Source organism: Rhopilema esculentum, chromosome 19, assembly GCF_057945365.1.
Source record: "Rhopilema esculentum isolate cy_ngs chromosome 19, ASM5794536v1, whole genome shotgun sequence".
NCBI lineage: Eukaryota > Metazoa > Cnidaria > Scyphozoa > Rhizostomeae > Rhizostomatidae > Rhopilema > Rhopilema esculentum.
Window position 1 is genome coordinate 6,667,059 of NC_142833.1, and position 19,847 is coordinate 6,686,905.

Below are 19,847 nucleotides of genomic sequence, written 5' to 3' on the forward strand. Positions count from 1 at the left end.
GGTCAGTTGGGTAAAATTTATATTTGGATAATCTTATTGCTTTCGAGGCAATACGTCAGCCCTTTGAAGCTTACTTGAGGGTGGCGGGCTATTTCACAATAATTTTTTTAGGGTTTGGGCTTATTTAGGAGAGGGTGCTTCATGGTAGATGAAGACTTATTTGAGAACTTAAGATATCTACTTAATTCAAAATCATTTACAACTGCAACACATAACAATTTCGTGACGTGAGGAAAAATGCCAAGTCTGACGTCAACTTGTCGTAATCATTCCTAGTAGTGATGTTCAAAATACTTCACTGGTTGAAAATTTAACTGAAAAATATACGATTGATTATGTCATAAAGTCCAATTGACTGGGAATGAGACTGCTGTTCAGATGATAATTCTAAACTATTATATTGAGAATTTGCTTAAACCTTCCTAAAACCTTTGGCAGTCACTAAAGCTAGGTAGATGCTATTGTACTTATTTATAACACTTAAGACCATGACTTGATTTTAAAGTGAATAAACATATTTCACTTTAAAATATTGCTTTTATTATTCTTTCTTTCTTTTACCTTATGATACTATCACAAAAACCAATTTCTTCATGATATAGAAATGAATCACAAACCTGACTGAAGTGACTTCAATATTCTTTCTATTGATTGTGGGATCTCTTCATTTTTGGTTACTTTTGAAATTGCATCCTTCGAAGATAAAACAACTTTTAATTCTGGCAAATTCATGCCTTCTTTAAGCGCGACTCCGATTACTTTGACACCTGCTTGTTTCAATCGCTCGACAGCCAAAATAGAATTTCTCTGCAAATCTCTATCTAAAAGTATTATTGCTCGCTTTGGTACCTCATATCTAGCACCAAGTTTCTCGCTGAAGATCTCTGTTCTAGCAGACATAATTGCTTTATGTAATCCAAATCCTGGTTGCGGAGTCTCTAAGTTTACGATTATTGACTTTAATTTGGCATCATCAAGCTCATCGCTTAGAGTTACTATCTTTTTTGCTTCAGCTCCATATGTAACCAACCCTATCTTCGTTTTACTAGAAGAAATATCTAATCTTTTAAGCAATTCGAGAATTAGCAATTTTCCAATATTAAATCGACTGGAATTATCATCTTCGCTTGCTCCTAGTACAAAGACAAGATCAATTTTCTCTGAAAATTTCGGGCTTCCTTCAAGGGCTTGGGATACAATTGGAGTTACAAGGGGCAGATCCTCCGTTGTTTGGATTCTTGCAACATTGTCTTTGCTGCTTGCAATTTGATTCAATTCATCCTCTTTGAAACTTTTTCCAATATCTACAACACTAATAACAACCCGTTCAGCTTTCAAGCTCTCAGCTGCTGAGGTAACCTCGACTGGGTCTGATGTAGAGCTTTTCCCTTTTACAAAGAGCACAACAGCCTTTGGGACATTCTTTTCACTTCCAACTTCACTACCAATGTATTCATACACAACCATAAGCGCTTTTCCAATGTGCCGTGGCTCTTTGGTACTTGTTATTTTTCTAACTCCATTTTCAAGTCGCTCAATTGACGTCCCACGGTTAATTGGTAAGTAATTTCTTGCTGTTTTTCCATAAGAGAATACTGACATCCTTTTATCATTCGATATGCCAAATAATTTTCCCAGTTTGAATACGTATTGTTTCATCATTTCGAGTTCATTTTCCGATACGTCCATTGATGCATCCAGCATGTAAAAGATGTCCACTGACTTTTTAAGTTCTTGTAAGAAAAAACAGAAAAAATAATTAAACTAAAGAGACAAAACTACCAAATAATCTTTCTTACTTTGCCTTTAAGAACCTAAGATACGGTTTAAAGGTAATTTTTATCCATCACAAATGCAATAAAGAAACAGGCGTACTGCATGGTTCCAAATGCTTAAAGAATATAAACAAGGGTCCCTTTCTAAAATTTTTAACATATGATATGAAAGAAGTTATGTCCTAAAACACTTTTCAAGTAAATCATATTGGTTAAGAATAGCAGAAGTAGCTTTTAACGGCTATTTTCCCAGTCAGGCGATCTATATTATCAGGTAAAATTGACTCTCCCTTCTATAATTCATCAGCAAATAAAATTAATTTTGGTATGTGATAAGTATCAGCACTTACAGAAACAACGTAAGATTTTAAATATGACCACTTTAACTGCCAAACGCAGAATACATGGGCAACTAACTTAGATAAATATAGAGTTTGATAAGTTAACTTCATATCGCTCGCATACCGTCAAATATATTTCAATGACAGCTACCAAAGACAATTGTTTTCTCGAAATCATGGAATTCAATCTTTTGTAGATAAATACAGTTTAAAGGCATTCGACAGTTACTTAAGTGGCCTGAGCTATCTGTCAACAAAATATTATCCAATTGGCCACTCAAGCCACCTAAGTATTTATTGACTGCCTCTATTAGATTTTTGCCTTACCACAAGGAGCCTTCATATTCACAATGATGTCTTTCTTCAGAGAACAACTGGTGTATTCTAGATGACAACTTGAAGAATATGTTCTGCCATCATTCCCGCATACAGGAGTTCCTTCTAAATCAGAATCGCACATCTGACAGGCACATTCGCTGGTCCCATCAGGTCTTCCATAGCACTTAGCATTGAAGTAACATTTAATTCCTGAGCAAGAATCTATGAGAAAAGAGTACAATTAAGAAAAAATCGTCGGTTTATGGAGTCATAGCAGCGTTGACATGATAATTTTTAGTTCATGAATCCATACCTAAGACAGGTGAGGATTGAAGTACAGTAAATGAAGTACAGTATCATTGACGGGACGTTTTGAGAGAGAAACGAGTTGTGAGGTTCCTATGCAAAGAAACGTGGCTCATTATAGCACGAAAGATAATCACAGGAAGAACTGTAGCTAGATTGTAGCAATAAGGCAGCAGGTGAACGGTGAAAACTTACCAGTTAACCCAGATTTAACAGCATCATTAGCAATTCCTTTTGCATCTGGTTCTGACCCTGCAATTATAATGCTTGCACCTTTGGTTCTCAAGCTTTCCAAGTAGCGAGGATCCTTTTCTGTACCAAAATAGACAGCAATAACCTTAATTCCTTGACTTATAAGTCTTTCCAGTGCCTGTTTTGTCTTGGTGTCTAAGTTATTGTTAATGAATATAATAGCAGTCTTTTGCACACCATTACGCATTCCAGGCTGAGCTGCAAAAAGGTTTATTGCTCTTTGCATCGCATCCAGAGACAGAGCCGAAACACTTGATGGTGAAGGTAAACTCTTTATTCTTCTAATGACGCCACTTTTACCATAATATTGATCCATTGATAATATCCTACCTGCATCAGAGCCGTATACGATAACCCCGACTCGAGTCTTGTCAGGTGAGATTTCTAGCCTCCACAAAATCTCGGAAATGATTTTCTTCGCTGTCTCAAACTGCAAACTTTCGCTTGGCTTGCTTTCGCCAATAATAAAGCCTAAATCCAGTCGAGTGGAAACAACTGGCGAATTCATGATCACTCCAGATATTACAGCTGTCGCATCTTGCAATCTCTCTTCTGATATGACTTTATTGACACTGCTGGGGCTTGTTGCAATGTCTCTAAGTTCGCGATCAGTTACTTCTGATCCGATTCCAATGACTACGATATTAACTCTCATTCGCCTAAGTTCATCTACTACTTTGTTCAACTCCCTAAGCCCAGAATATGCATTTTTCCCAGTCAAGAAAACGACAACAACTTTTGGGACGTCGCTTCTTCCTCCTTCTCTTCCACTATTTATCATGTCTCGCACTGATGCCAGTGCCTTCTCCAAGTGTCTTGATCCATCGCTCCTCTTCATCAGCTGAACGGCCTCTTTAAGGCGCGTTAGCGATATACCGTTATTTATTGTTAAATGAACTGTGGGCTGTACTGCATACGATATTAGAGATGCTCGAACACCGTCCTTTGACATGCTAAAAACTTCTCCTTGACTTACGACAAAATCTTTCATCTTCTCAAGAGCAGGATTCGATACACCATTTGATGTGTCAACCAAGTAGAACAGATCAATTGGTTTAGAAACACCTTGAAAAAATGAAGGCTTATCAGAATCATATTTTTTCAGGGGATCCCATTTTCTTTTAACAATGAAATTTTTCTTTTATGCTGTCACCAAACAATCAGACTTCGCCTTTGATGGAATTTTATGCACCCGATTGCTTATCAATAAAATGTAGCTAAAAATTATCTTGATAACTTTATCCTTCTATGCCTGGAAAAAATATCTATAAAATATTTCATTTCATTCAAAACATTTTACACGAGAACTCGCTGATTGATGACAATCATCATGCTTTACTTAAATTAATTTTATCGAATGTCTTCAAAGCATGACCGCACCTTATTAGTTAATCAAATCCAAAATGCAACATCCTGACTGACACTTAAAATAAGCATGTGGCCATGCAGTTTACTGCCCCAACACCCCCATTCCAGCACCCCAAAACCTGAAAACTATTTTTGTGAAAACTTTAAAATGACATTTCAAGAGAAGCAGTGATGAGTTGTGAACAGAAAACTGAAAATGCATTTCTTCTCTTTTCTTACCACATGCACCATACTTTAACAAACGGACCACTTTCTTCATTTGACAACTGGAAGATTTCAGGTGGCAATAGGAAGCATATGTTATCCCATCATCTCCACATACTACTTTATTAACGTTGGCTTTGTCACACAATGGGCACAAGCATTCTGTCCTTCCATCGTTCCGCAAATTACAAATAGCGTTGTGAAGGCACTGGACATCTTTGCAGGGATCTGTTCAAAAGAACATTGCTTGTACTTTAAAAAAATCCTTTAAACTCAGACATACAACATAGTTTATCTACATATCCTATTACTATGCTTTGCATTGAAAAATAAAAAACAAGATAAGAAAATGCATTTTGGTACCGAGAAGATTTTAAAGAAAATATATTCGGTGATAAATCCTTACTGCCTTTTCTTTTTCCTGTTTGCTACTTGAAGAACCAGAATAACAGGCACGTATCGATAAAATGGTTAGGCTATTGAAAAATTTACTCAGAAAAAGAATGTCTTATTTAGCAATGTTTCAGATACTAATACCCAACTTGACCAGCAAAAAACGCATTAAATCTACGAATTTATGTTGATGCAACCAAGAAAATAGCCAGAATCAGATTTCCATGAACAAAAATTCATGTTTGCTTATTCTCAATTTTATATAAAACGTATGCCATATTTTGAAATTGTTGGGATCAAAACGTGAATCAGTTAAACTTTCTTCACTTAGCAAGAAGCAATTTCTTAAAAAAGACAAAATTGAGTCAAGAAAATGTAAATCTTTTTCCTTTTCTCAATGTAACTGGAATGAGTTTGACTACACAGTGATAAAGGTTTTCTTTTGGCAATATATTCTCAGATCAGGTGTTACAATTTCAGTGATCGGTAAAGGGCGAGGTACTTCAAAACCAGGACCCTGTGCTGAATGGCTGCCCCTTTCGTAAAGATTAAAGCAAATCAATATAAATAAACCATGAATACCTGGCATTAATCTCGCTAGTATTTCCTTTACTTTTTCTCTGACGTCATCACGGTTTGTAATGACAAATGCTTTATCGCCAGTACTTGTGATGTCTTTCATGGACTCCACATCACCCGTCATACCAATAGCAGCTCCTATTATTCGCACTCCGCGTTCTTTTAGTTTCTCTGCTGCCAAAATAGCTTTTTGATTGATATTTTCATTCGTTAAAATCACGGCACTTTTTGGAACAGCTTTTCTGCCTCCGTACAACTCGTTGAACGTGTAGATCCTGCTTATATCGAGAGCTTCGCTTAACGCAGACCCTTGTCCAAGATCAGATAATTGATCTACAATCTCTACAGCACTGTCTCTGCTAAAGTCTCCATCTAGTCTTATTGGAAGTCTTGTTCCTTTTCCATATACGATAAGTCCGATCCGGATTTTGTCCTTCGAGATTTCTAGTCGCTCTAAAATCCCCTTGATTGTGTCTTTTCCAATTACAAAGTCAGCCAGTGCATCAGGCCCTTTGGTTCCAATGATGAACACAAGATCGAGAGGTTTTTCAAGCCTAGCAGTACTGTGCACTGTATCAGATATTGCTGAAGTCATATCTGACAGCTGATCTGATGAAGTGACATCAATTATGCTGTCTGGACGGGCAGCGATCGTCTTTAGATCTTCTTTCCGTAGATCGGACCCAACTAAAATCACTGCAATATTTACACCTGCACGATATAAGGCACGTGCTTCTGAACTCAACAAATTGATGTCAGATGTTGCCTTGCCACCAGAGATTATGAGAATCGCTACTTTTCCTGCATACTGTCGGACATCATCTTTGTTGTTGACAATAATGTCCTTCACCCTTCGTAAAGCCTCTTCGGGGCGCCTACTCTCGCTCGTTTGCTTCAGTTGGTTCAACGCAGTTCTTAGTGCTGTCAGAGATATGCCTTTGTTTACCTGAAGCACATTTTTGGCAGTAGCACCATAAGAAACGACAGCTGCCCTTACTCCATCCTTCGAAAGACTGTATACCTTTCCTTGCTGCATAATGAAATTCTTAATAGCATCTAAGTCATCTTGACCGACATTTTTCGACGTATCCACCAAAAAGAAAAGCTCAACAGGTTTTTCAGTACCTAGAAAAAATTGAATTCCCTCTAATATACCAGAAATAAACACAATTACTCTAACAACTGCTACATTTCAAATTACTAAACAAGTCCATTAAACAAAGATACTAATGCTTCTGATATAGTTACAGACAATCTGATATAAGAAATCTTATAAGGGTGTAGACGTGGGCTTCTAAATTCTATAATTGTTAATGTCTTATCATTTTCCAATTGTCTTTTATCAAAACACATAGTTGATGAATGTGGTCATATATTTCTGTATCACAGGAAAGTATCTCCACTTAATGCCTTTTTTTATCATTTCTAAAGTTTCTACGAAACATCAATAACGAATATTTTGCCTTACATCTGAGAAAAAGAGAAAAAGATTTAGGCTACAATAACGAAAGCAAAACTTGAAAGGCTGCAATTTACGAAAGTAAACTAATGCAGTAGCCTTCTTATAGGAAAGTTCATTTTTACCGCATGGCTCTTCTTTCAGCAAAGAAATCTTTCTCTTCATTTGGCAACTGAAGTACTTCAGGTGACAATAAGATGCGTAGGTCCTTCTGTCTGTTCCACAGACAGCTTTCATTTGGACATTGCTGTCACATACTGGACAGAAACATTCCCCGCTTCCATCTAGCCGCGTAAAGCATTGGGCATTGTAACTGCACTGCTTCCGAGCACAGGATTCTAAAACAAGGTTGCAAAATCTGGTATAAGATAGATCTCTTTAAAAAGATAATTCTGTAAACATTGTCGAAAGCAAGATAATCTTGGAAATGTAAAATGACGTCACTCTTTCAATTATTACCGACCGGTTCCGTGATAGCTTCATTTGAACTTTCAATAAATTCGATAAGGGAGGTATTTACTCAAAGGTACTATTTCTAACGCATTTCGCTGACCATTTAAATTTCCCATTGGTTGGACTACACAATAGGCTAATTGTTACGTATCCAATTGGCTAATTCTCAATGCTTTCCCGAGCATAAACGCGCTGGAGAGCCTATCTTTTATCTATGACTGACAAGACATAGTGCCTATACAATGACCTTGAAATATATGCTCTCACTACCTCATCAAATTTCTATTGGTTAATATTTATTAATACAACCCAACTTTTCCTGCATTAACTTATAGCAATTGTAAAACCTGCTTTATTGCCCCTATTGCCACTCACTCGTGACATCATTCCCAATGAACTTATAACAAAATGTCATTTAGGCATGTCTTTTACTAAATGGTCGAATAACTGAAAGTCTTATAACTCACCTGGCATAATTGCAGATACAATAGGCTTTATATCCTTGCCGACATCTTCAATACGACCGACTTTAAATGCACCAGCTCTAGCAATGGGTCTTATAAGTTCTATATTAACCTGTTCTCCCAAAGCAACCCCAATTATTCTAACTCCTTTAGACTGCAATCTTTGGACTATATTTCTGACAGAATTATCAATAAATCCATTGATGAAAATCACTGCAGTTTTTGCCACGCCGTCCTTTCCTTCAAAAAGCTTATTGTAAACATAATTGGCTGATAGTTCAATTGAGGTCCCTTTTGATGATTCGTCATTCGGTAAAGCAACATTGTCAATAGTTCTAATCACCGTGTCTCGATTATTTTCCGGACTGAGCTTTAAGAAGAAGCCTTCCTCATTACCATACACAGCAAGGCCAACCTGTACTTTACCAACTCCAATGTCAAGTTTATCTATGATTCGCTGGACGGCATTCCTTCCCAGTGCAAAGTCGGTTAAGGAGTTTGGTCCATCGGCACCCAATATGAAGCCAACTTCCATTTCACGAGAAACTCCCCCGGAAGTTGCTACAGTTGATATGACAGGGGAAGCACCAAAGATTTCTTCAGGCTCCTTTACAAGCACAAGGTTTTCAGGCCTAATGACGAGATCTTCAGCATCTTCCTTTGCAATATTCTTCCCAATGCCTATAACAACTAAGTGAACACCTAACTGACCTAATCTACTTACCTGAGACTTAATTTCATCCTTAGACGGAGCAGCACTTCTACCGTTTAGAAAAACAACTAAAACCTTGGCAACATGGTCTCTTAAACGGTCTTCTTCTCTTCTTATCCTCTCTTCCACAAGTCGCAAAGCACTCACAATGTTTCTTGGTCTGTCCGTACTTCTTACTTGATCCAACGCCAATTTCAGAGCAGAAATGCTATTGCCTTGCTCTACCGTCAGCAAGACTCTTGCAGTGTTATCATATGTCACCACTGAGACCCGGGTTCCATCTCGGGAAATATTATAGATTCCACCTTGCTGTAAAATGAAACCTTTCATGACCTCTAGAGAACGGCTACTAACATCTCCAGAGGTGTCCAGCAGATAGAACAAATCAATCGGCCTTGAAGGTCCTGCACCGAAAAAATTTGCATTAAGAACAAAAAAAACCAATTAGACTCTTTTGAAACTTTTTTAAGAAATTTGTACTCGTCTTTGATTAGATATTGAGAGCACGAGAGTTGTGATGCAATGAAAAATGAGGGACCTTCCCTAAATTTCTTAAACACAGTAATAAAATATCGAAAAGGGTTACTTCGTGATCAGGACCCTATATTCAATCTTGAATTTATACTAAAATCGGATGAGATAAAGCAACTTGATGGTTGGAACTTTTGTCAGAAGTAGCTAAATTAGATAAAAACGTTTTCAGTCTTGGGTTAAAACAGTAGTTATAACTATGTATTGTTCCTAAAAGCCACCTTTGCAGTTTATAATTGCAAGTTGATAATTAATTTATTTGTATTAAAGGTAGAAAATTTACAGTTAGCGATAATGCATGGTTGTAAGACCATGCGGAAGCTGGTAACTAACTAGATATTACTGTTGCTCTATTTTGTAGACATTTCGCTCAAAACTCAGGTGTTTGATTTAATACACTATGACAAGAAAGAGGTGACAATACCAAATAGGGTAATTGTGAGTCTTTGCATAAACACTTACCACATGGCTCGTATTTTAGAACATTATTAGCTCTACTCTCTGTACAACTGGCAAATTTAAGATGACAGTACGAGGAGTATGTCTTTCCATCGTCTCCACATATTGGTTTCATCCTTGGAGAAATGTCACATTTTTTGCACACACATCGAGCAGATTTATCTGTGCCAATTTGACATTTTCCACCATATAAGCATTTGACTTTGTCACATGGGTCTACAAGGAATGAAATATTGTACTGACGTTATACAACATGAAACAAGAAGCGCTTAAACGAGAAGTTTTCTGTTACTTTGGAGTAAAAAAAAGATGTAGCCTTGATTGAAGTGCACCTGCGTATGCAGAAATTCTGTTGGCTGCAGTGGCATTTGTCGGTTGTAGTAATTGCAATATACCATCGATTTAAATTGAAAGCAAATTTATGATTTCAAACCGAATCCAAGTTTTGAATCGAATGCGTTGCCAAAAATTGCCCAAATTTGGTAGTAAAGGGGTAGGTGTTAAAAATACAATCGTCGTAATAATTCGATTAAGGCCCGGAGGGGGCGTATTCGAAAAGGGACTTAAGCAAATTCGTCACTCAAAAGAATTGTTTTATTTTATAAAAACTTATTTAAAAAAATTACAAGGCACTAGTAGATTTTGAAATTAGTCTATATCAGTCTTAAGTATATTTCATTATTTTCAGTTTCTTTTTCAATGAATTTGACATGATATTTGGGGACGGCATATTCGACGGAAGGGGCTTATTCAAAGATTTAAGATCTCAAGAGAGTTTATTAGAGAGAGAGTTTATTAGAGAGATTGTTTAATTCGGGAGGGGCCTTGACTGAATTATTATGGTAACATATCGAAAGCAAGTTTGCGAATGAATCCAGCTCTGAGGAGATTCAACGACGCTATGCAAAAAACACTATGATGTTTCTATAGAAACGAACCTGGTAACAACGAGCTGAGCAAAGCAGTTGCAAGTGTGTTTATTCCAGCACTGTCTAGCAGCTGAACAGCATCGCTAGGCTTTGTTGTAATACTGCGGATTTCATCTTGTGTTCCTTGCTTACCAATCATGACGCCTTTGACTTTTATGCCATCAGCAATCAACAGCGAGGCAGCTAATCGAGCTGAAGCATCTATGCCATTGTTAGTCAAAATTATAACAGTCTTTGGGATTCCTTCCCTGTCACTGATCTCTGCGTTCATGACTTGTCTGCTTAGCTCTATGGCTTTGCTCAAACCAGAAGAGCCATCTGGCCTCTTCAATGCTTCGACGCGTTGTATAGCAGCTTCGCGGTTAATGACGATATTGAGCGGAAATACAACTTTAGCTTCACTGCCATATACAATCAATGCAATACGGGAAGCGTCGGGTGAGACCTCAATGCGTTTCAACATCTCAACAATAAGGCTCTTCCCCATATCAAAATCGTCCGGTGACTCTAATTTATCTGCTCCCAATATGAAACCAAGGTCAAGCTTGTGGCTGAATTTTTTAGCTACTCCTACCAACCTTGAGACATCAGACATCACATTCCATATATCATCAGCATTGTCTACTTTAAAGGCGTTTCTCGGGCTGCTAGCAATGGATAAGAACGCATCTTCCTTAGCAGCTCTTCCAATACCGATTGCTGCAATAGGAATCCCAGCACGCTTAAGTCTATCTGCCTCAGTTGACATTTTAGTTGAATCGGCAATAGAGTTCTTACCAGCTGCCATGACAAGCACAACATTTTCTGCATTTCTTCTGACGTCACCATCTCCCTGTATGATATTCCTCACATTTTCTAAGGCATCTCCGAGTTTTCGTTCGTCTTTGGTTTGGATAAAACTCTTCATACCCATACGTAGAGCCATCAGCGAGGTTCCCTGCTTTATTGGAAGAATAACTTTTGATGTCTCCCCATTTCCAATTATTGACACCCTAACTTTGCCATTCGAATCAACATATACTCTCCCGATACTTTCAATAAAGTCTCTTATTCTGTCGAAAGTGCTTTGGGGTATATCTTGAGACGTGTCAGCAAGGATGAAAAGGTCCACTGGCGTTTGGATATCTGCAAAAAAGTTCCCTACTTACAAATAAAGCGGAAACAGTTTATAAGATTTCGAAAATAAGTCACTGATTTTCATTTTGTATCAATTTTTTTTTAACAGCAATTTGCAATTACTGCAGACACTATACAATAACACATACATCTTATACTGAAAAGATTGGCTTTCTATATAAGCAGATTTATGAAAAAGAAAGGATCATGGCATAGAACATCAACACTGCATATTTCTAACAATGGCATCTCAAAATGTCTTCCAGATTCACCAGGATACAATGCAGAAAAAGAAGAGTCGGAGATAATAAACAGCGGAAGCTTGATGGCGACGATTTCGACGATGATTTTTAACTCTGAAAAATCTTCCAAACCTACCTTTGAATTCAAACCCTGTTCTTTGCACAGACTCCTAATTCAACTTTGATGAAAACCTATGATAAAAAAGGAAACCTACCGCAAGAAGAATTTCTCGCAACCGTGACATGTGTTTTCCTGTGACAGCTCGAGGCACGCAGGTGACAATCCGATGCGTAGGTTAGGCCGTCACTGCCACAGACTGGTTTTAAGTCCTTCACGTAATTGCAATACGGGCATATGCAATTAGCTGTATATCCAGGTTTAGTGAAGCATTTTCCATAATGCTCACACTTGAGCTCTGAGCAAGGTTCTACAATATAAACAACCAGATGTGGTGATTTCATTCACTTCTTTCGCATTAATTCTAAGAAATTTCGACTTTAAGGAAACAAATGTTGAAGTAAAAAAGTTGCAAAATCGGTAATCTTTTTTTCAATACTTGACTGATGAATAAGATTTTCTTGAGTAAAGTTTAGAAATAAATGCATCATGATTAAATAGATGTGACAGCATATGCTTGGCAAAAACTCTTATGGTATGCCCTTAACTTCACGTTTAAACCTGAACCCGAATAAAATTTTAAAGGAACCCAAATGGTGCACTTGCTTTTTTATGGAAGCAGATTTCACATGATAATGAACTATCAAAAGCACGAGCAAATAATCTGCCCGGTGAGACTGAATGATCATTCGTAAATATGAGACACTAGACTTGTCTCTAGACTTTCATACCGGGTCGAATCAGAACTGCAATGACCTGAGCCACTTGCTTTGCATCAGTTACTGCCTTGACAGAGGCAGCTAATGTCCCAGTTCCTGTTAGTTTACTTCCATCTTCAATTCTCGATTCCTGACCAATACCGATACTTGCCACTTTGTAGCCTTGGTCAAGTAGCTGCTTAGCCACAACGAAAGCACCTGGCTCGATTGGCTTGTTGTAAAAGACAATCAGAATTTTTGGGACACCTGGTCTACCACCGTATCGTGAAGAAAACATATACGACTGGGCAACTTGCAACGCTTGCTTTAAATTATTGCCAGGAGAACCAAGTCGCACATTGTCAATTGCTCTCTGCACGCTGGTTAGTGTATTATAAGATCCAAGACGAACAGGAAAGGCTGTGGTGACCCCATAAAGAACAACAGCTACTCGTACCGCGTCTTTTGATATTGAAAACGATTTAACGATCTCTTTTGCAATCTCTTTTTGCAAGTAGAAATCTCCACCACGTTGACCGTGGGATCCACCGATAATAAAACCAAGGTCCAGTTTCTCTGCAGCAGCTGTAAAAGGATTATGAATCTTGCGTTGAAAAGTAATTTTTATAATTGCAAATTACTATAGTGGAAAGGGCTCTAGCTGGATGGGGATGATTGCACTGGGCAGCTATAACATATACTATAAGGTTTAGGTATTGAGTCAATAGAATTGCAGAAACCAAAAGGGGATGTATTGAGTAAATTAAATTGCAATAAATCAAACTTTGTGTCAATGAGATCTGTAGAATTTGGTAAGCATACCTGATTTTTCTGATACTCTGTTCACCAGGGTAGTAAAAGGTTCGCCAAATAATTTATCCTCTGAACTTGAAATCACATTGACAGCGTTAGGAAGTGCTGAAATAGCATCGTCTCTGGCTTCGTAGTTGTTGCTTATTGCCAAAAAGAATAAATCGACATTTTGTTTCGCTATATCGTCTAACGATTTTGCAGCACGCTCTATGGCATCTTCAGTTAAATCTGATGAAAATATAATGACTTTTACAGGGACGTTTCGCCTCGAGGGTTCCGTATAACTGCGGCTAAGCAAAATTCTGATAACACTTTGAAGAGCTACACTGAGCCGTGGACTTTCGGATTGGAGCTTCAATGCAGTTATGATGTTGCCAATAGTTGATCTCTGTGTTCCTTCATTTAAATCGAGGGTTGTCGTTGGAGAGCTACTGTACGAAACTACACCAAACCTTGTCTTTGTTGGGCCTATTTCATATTGATCAGCCAAAAGTTTGAAGACGTTCTTGACTTTTTCCAGCAGCTTTGGATTCACCTTTTTAGATACATCTATAACTGCGATGACGTCATTTGCGCCTTCAATACCTGAAAGCAAACAAATTAATATTTTCTTTATTTAAAACAACTTCAGCAGTGCTCTTACTGCTTTAAAAGTGACAAAACTAAAGGGAATGTGAGGTTTTTCAATACTTCTTAGGAATAAAATCCATTTGTATTTTGCAGATCGCTAGCTACTGACAAAAGATTATTTTCTATTGCAGAACTATAGGCCTAATGCTGGACATTTTTAAAAACTTTAAATTGATCTGAGTCTCTTGAAGCCAAGCCTCCTAAATTGCACTGAGATAAAGAACTTTAAATCGCACTGAGTCTCTTAAAGCCAAGTTTATCGATAAATCAGAAATGATAAGTAACAGAAAAGAAATTTACCACAAGGGCCTTTTTTGATGACCTTTATATCACGTTTTGAACTACAAGCTCGAAGCTGCAAAAAACAGCGGTTGACGTAGGTTCGTCCGTCATTTCCGCAAACCATACTTGAATCATCCTCATCGCAAAGATCTAAACAGCTGCATATAGGAGAACCATCAGCCAAATGACATGTTCCATAGAACTTGCAACTTACTTTTTCGCAAGGATCTGGAAAAATGTTGGATAAAAATAGAGTCAGCAAGTTTAAAGAGCTGAAGAGAATTTAAGGATATCAAAATAAAGTATGCTACAACTGCATTTATTCATAATTTTCATTTTTGTACTTATCTATCAGGATTAAGGGCATCTGTGACCCTAAGGAAAAAACTATGAGGGGACTTTGATTTACGGAATGAAAGAAAATCGCATCCAAGGGTGTAGAGCATGTCAAACACAGTAGCAAGATGTAAAAGTGATCGTTAATTAGAGGGAGGGGGACTTAGTTACCTCCGTTCAAGAACTTTCAAATTTTTGAAAGCAAGATGAACTTTTGAGCCCTTTTTGATCGGGGGCCTTTTGATCAAGGGCCCTTAGTTATCGAATTTTTAAAAATCAAAGCTAGCAAGGAAAAAATATAGACTGTTATACAAGTATTCAGTATCAGCATGTTGCAGATTAACATCGGTTCGAACCGACTGTTACACCCCCTTAAGCCTCCATAATTTTCTAACTTTTTCAAGGGTTAACCATGCTAAACTACACCTACCAGCGTTAGAAAAAGAACTGGAATAAGCATAATCAAAATGATTTTAGCATTAAAACTGATAGGAATACCTGGTTTTATTTGCTCCATTATCTTATTTATAATGTAGGCATCATTTAGCTGATCATTGCTATTCACCAGAACTGGACTTCGCCCGCTGCCCAGCAACTTTCTGACTGCTGCAACTTCAATATATCCCGCAAAACCAACCATTATAACCCTGACATTTTTTGCAAGTAGCGAATACGCCAATTTCTGTAAGACGGCTACATCTGCTTCTCTGAAGTTATCAGCAAATACCAAGAACAGTTTTTCTGATTCTGACCGAGCACCCTTTTCACTGCTGTACATCTGGTTAGCGATTGTAAATACCTTTACCAAATTTGAACCTGGAAAACCATGCTGAAGGCGGTCTATTAAAGGAAGCGTCGTATATGCATAGTACGAATCCTTCAGTGATTGAATGAGAGTTGCATCGTTTCCATAATGAATTAGGCCGACACGTGTTCCTCTTGGTGAAATTTCAAAGTTTCCGATTAAAGCTTTGATCAATTTCTTCTGAGCGCTGAATTCTTGTCTGCTAACGGCTCCACCAAAAGCCATTACAAAGTCGTATTGACCTTGAATAGAAAAAAATAGCAGTAAATTCTGAACGTAAAAGAAAAGAACGGATCTATAAATTACAATTCAACATTGGGGCATTTTTTTTACATTCATACTTGCTGGAATTTATGAATAACATAAGTGTCCCTGGAGCACATAAATAAAATGAAACTAAAAACCTAGTTGAATAAGATAGTTAGGTAACTACAACAACTTATGCAAACCCAGTGCCAAATATCTAATTCAAAGCTTTGCCTTGAAATATTAAAATTGAATTTTTAAATACTTCATTAGTAGCCTTAAGTATGTTATATAAGCCATATTTATATTTATATACGAAACAGGCTTGTAGAGATAAACCATGTAGTTTTACTTTCTAGCTTCAATGTTTTACGCTCTACGTGCTAACGTATTGAGCACTGTGCTACGGAAGTATCAAAAGACAAATTTCTATATATACATATATATATATTTACATAATACATCCATCATACATCATACAGACATCATACAGAACTTTAAGTCAATCTAAGTAGTCATTGCTCTATATCATCGGCACTGTCCCTGTCATATGGTAAAAATCAGATGATGATAATAATGGTGTTGATTCCATGTCAACCTTACGGATAGAGCTGGAATCAAAACAGAATACAAGTACCTCGTTGCCAAGGCCCGTGTAAAAAGAGCAACACAGCTCATTCACTCTAAACACATACGACCTTCTAATTTGGCAAAGATACTTAAAATTGGAAAATGATTGCATAGATAACCCTTCAAAACCATACGTCTCTTTTGAATGACTTTTACTGATTTGGAAGACCCACACATTAGCTTTTCAAACAGGCAGTCTGTAGAAAACATCAGTAGATGTTCTTATAAATAAAATAAAAAAAACTAATCACTGCCTTCATGATGAAATTTTGACGCAAAAAATTTGGTTCTTTTCAAAGAAATTAAAAAATTGAAATCCGTGCAAATTTTGAATGTTTTTCACGCTGATAGGTGTATGGGTAAACTAATTGCGTAGCAAAAGAGTTCTTCAGTAACGAAAAGTTCAAATTCAAATTCTTTTCAATTATCGCCGAATATCAATTTTCAATTAAAATTCGATTAAGCTTCAAATTGCTCAATTTTGCAGAAACTCAAATCAACAGCAAAATTTAGTCATCAAAAAAGGACCTAAATTTCATTAAAAATTTTATCGATTAATCAGTAAATTTTATCTTGATATAAACATTGCGTATAATTCAAAAGAGAATAGCTCCATACCTAATTTAGATTGCCGGGGAATCACAAGATGAAGATATCGATTCAAGTTCTCTCCGGGTCGCAAAACATGAACTTTCGATTTTTCAGTAGTGACTGCCTCTATGAAATCTCTGTTCACAGTTGAGGTAGCAATGAAATTTATCACTAAACCTCGTCGGTTCAGATAACGTATCATTTGTCGTAGGTAGGCCAAATTGCGGGTCACGGAACCATCTACAAAAACTACAGCATTCCTGGGTAACCCTCGTCTCCAGTCGACAACAGACTGGTACAAGGCAATATCAACGCGTCTGCCACCCTCTCTTGGTGTAATGTCTTTAACAGCGTCCTCAACTGCCTTTTTGGAGACACCATCACGAAATGATAAGGCAAATTTGGCAGTGCTGCTATAGGTGAGCAAAGCAACTCGAACTCCCTCTTTTGAAAATTCGAAAGGTTGTAATGACTCAACAATGAAGTCTTTAACCCGTCTTAGGGATTGTTTAGTCCGGGAGATATCAATTGCGAAGAAAATATCAGCTTCCTTTACAACAGCTGCAAAGAAAGATGGAAAACATCAAAAGTTACAGCTACAAACGTTAAAGTCAAAGGGGTTTAGACATTAACCTGCACTTTAAATAAGGAAATTTACTGACACCGAATTCTGACACCTAATTGTGACACCGAATTCTAACTGAGAACAGACAATAGTCAAACTTTTTCAAGGATATTGGAAGCATCACAAATTATGAAAAAGACTTCTCTTTTACAGGCCTCTTCAACTTATCATTGATACTCTTATCACAGGCCACCCTGTTGAATACCAAGAAATGACTATAATGAAGAGCTTTTCAGATTTTGCTCTATATGACACTTGATCTATTCGTTTTAAAAATGAAGGCGAATAATAATGGGTAACTTCCACTTCCCGAAGCCAGTAATATTTACTCTCATCACAGGCCACCCTGTTGAATATCAAGAAATGACTATTGAGAAAAGCTTTCCAAATTTTGTTCTATATGACACTTGATCTATTCGTTTTAAAAACGAAGGCAAATAATAATGGGTAACTTCCACTTCCCGAAGCCAGTAATATTTATGGGCTATCATTTAGGTGCAGTAACTTTTGTTTGTCTGTATAGTTACGTCGTAGTGGCTTGGATTGATAAAGATAGCTTAGTTTAGCCACGCTACTTAGGATTAAACTGATCCATTCGGATCAGCCTCATCGTAGTTTGCTCAGATAAAAAAGTTAGCTAAGGTTATCATGGCTGATTAGCATTTTCCAGACTGACCTAGATTAACCTCTAATATATTAAGTTTGTAGTCTTGGAAAAATCTGAACTCTCTTCGGTAACAGTATAAAAATGGTCGTGGGAAAAAATTTCTCTGTTAAAAAGTTCCTTGATTGATGATCTAACTAAATACACGTATCTCTATATTCAACAGAATCATTATCCATCAAAGCAAGGCTATGAATATCTCACCACAAAATCCTTTCCTCAAGACCGTAATTTCACGTTTCGTTGTACAACTTTCAAATTTCATTAAGCACAAATTTGCATAGGTTCTTCCATCACTGCCACAGAGAGCATCAAGCTCTGATCCACATTGATCCAGGCATTCGCATTTGGCTGTGCCATCAATGTTTGGAACACAGGTTGACCCATAATGGCATGTCACCTTTTTACAGGATGCTACAAAAGAAGTAAGTAATGAGTTCGATGTGTACCAATAAGCATACTTAGACCTTTGCTGTGGGCAGAGAAATTCCAGTCAGACATTTTCTCTTATTAACATCTTAACCACATTAACATCTTAAAGACTCATTGCTAACAATGAGCCATTGCGCTACGCAAGCATCCCATAATGCATTTGCAGACAGTCTGAAATCAATTATGGTTAAACCGTAGAAGTTTACTGCCATTGCTTGGATTGTCGCCTGGATAATTTGCCACCCTCGCAAAGGCTCATTGTTAGCAATGAGTCTTTAAGTTTTCGGAAACTGCTTTAGGATGTCACGCAGTTTTCAAATCACTGGATATGGGGTTTCAAAAAGCTTGGAAAATAAAAAATCCTGATTAACTTCTGGAAATCATGGGGAAAATTTAGTTTTTTTAAATATACATGTAAATGAAATGAATCTGGCTAGCATCTCTTTTGAATGTTGTCTTAAGAATCTGGATTGGCTTCTAAGATCGATCGCCAAACAAGCATCAATATCCAACATTAGGGTCTGTTTACCAATTTTCTAAACATAACTTATTATTTTCTTGTGAAAAGGCAACCGCGTGTTGTCTATTGTGATATATAGAGTATCATTTGAGAGCACCATTACATACAAAGTTGAACAGCCCAATATATTTTCTTTTGATTTCATAAAGGAAACCTAGACGAATACTTCAGAATAGCGAGCCTCTTAAAAGGCTTGCATAGAATTTCGTGAAATTCTTTACTTTAAGGCTCCAATTACTTAAAGACTCATTGCTAACAATGAGCCTTTGCGAGCGTGGCGACAATCCAAACACTGGCAGTTAACTGTCTTCAATGGCAGTAAATTGATTTCAGACTGTCTAAAAATGCATTATGGGATGCTTGCGTAGCGCAATGGCTCATTGTTAGCAATGAGTCTTTAATGCAATGTGTATGTATGTGAACATAAACTAATATATGGCTAATATAATCAGGCTAGCCCACGCAGGGCTAAAAGCTTACGCTCAGAAATTAATACATTCTCCATAATCATATTCCTCATAAAGATCTCAGATTATATTTTGCTTTAATTCTTGAA

The 19,847-nt window shown here is 37.2% G+C and overlaps 1 protein-coding gene across 1 annotated transcript in view; it reads right to left on the bottom strand.

Annotated features, from left to right (window-relative positions):
• Positions 1–19,847, bottom strand: part of LOC135688513 (uncharacterized) — a 150,374-nt gene that overhangs the window by 120,378 nt on the left and 10,149 nt on the right. The window contains exons 8-23 of the mRNA XM_089114194.1: positions 18,544–18,753; positions 17,078–17,611; positions 15,277–15,825; positions 14,461–14,670; positions 13,540–14,115; positions 12,751–13,302; positions 12,117–12,329; positions 10,553–11,668; positions 9,618–9,830; positions 7,916–9,028; positions 7,121–7,333; positions 5,540–6,661; positions 4,580–4,792; positions 2,936–4,057; positions 2,444–2,656; positions 618–1,733 (exon numbers count right to left, since the gene is read on the bottom strand). Of these exons, the coding sequence (XP_088970320.1) occupies positions 618–1,733; positions 2,444–2,656; positions 2,936–4,057; positions 4,580–4,792; positions 5,540–6,661; positions 7,121–7,333; positions 7,916–9,028; positions 9,618–9,830; positions 10,553–11,668; positions 12,117–12,329; positions 12,751–13,302; positions 13,540–14,115; positions 14,461–14,670; positions 15,277–15,825; positions 17,078–17,611; positions 18,544–18,753 (9,285 nt within the window). The remainder of the gene's footprint in view (positions 1–617; positions 1,734–2,443; positions 2,657–2,935; positions 4,058–4,579; positions 4,793–5,539; positions 6,662–7,120; positions 7,334–7,915; positions 9,029–9,617; positions 9,831–10,552; positions 11,669–12,116; positions 12,330–12,750; positions 13,303–13,539; positions 14,116–14,460; positions 14,671–15,276; positions 15,826–17,077; positions 17,612–18,543; positions 18,754–19,847) is intronic.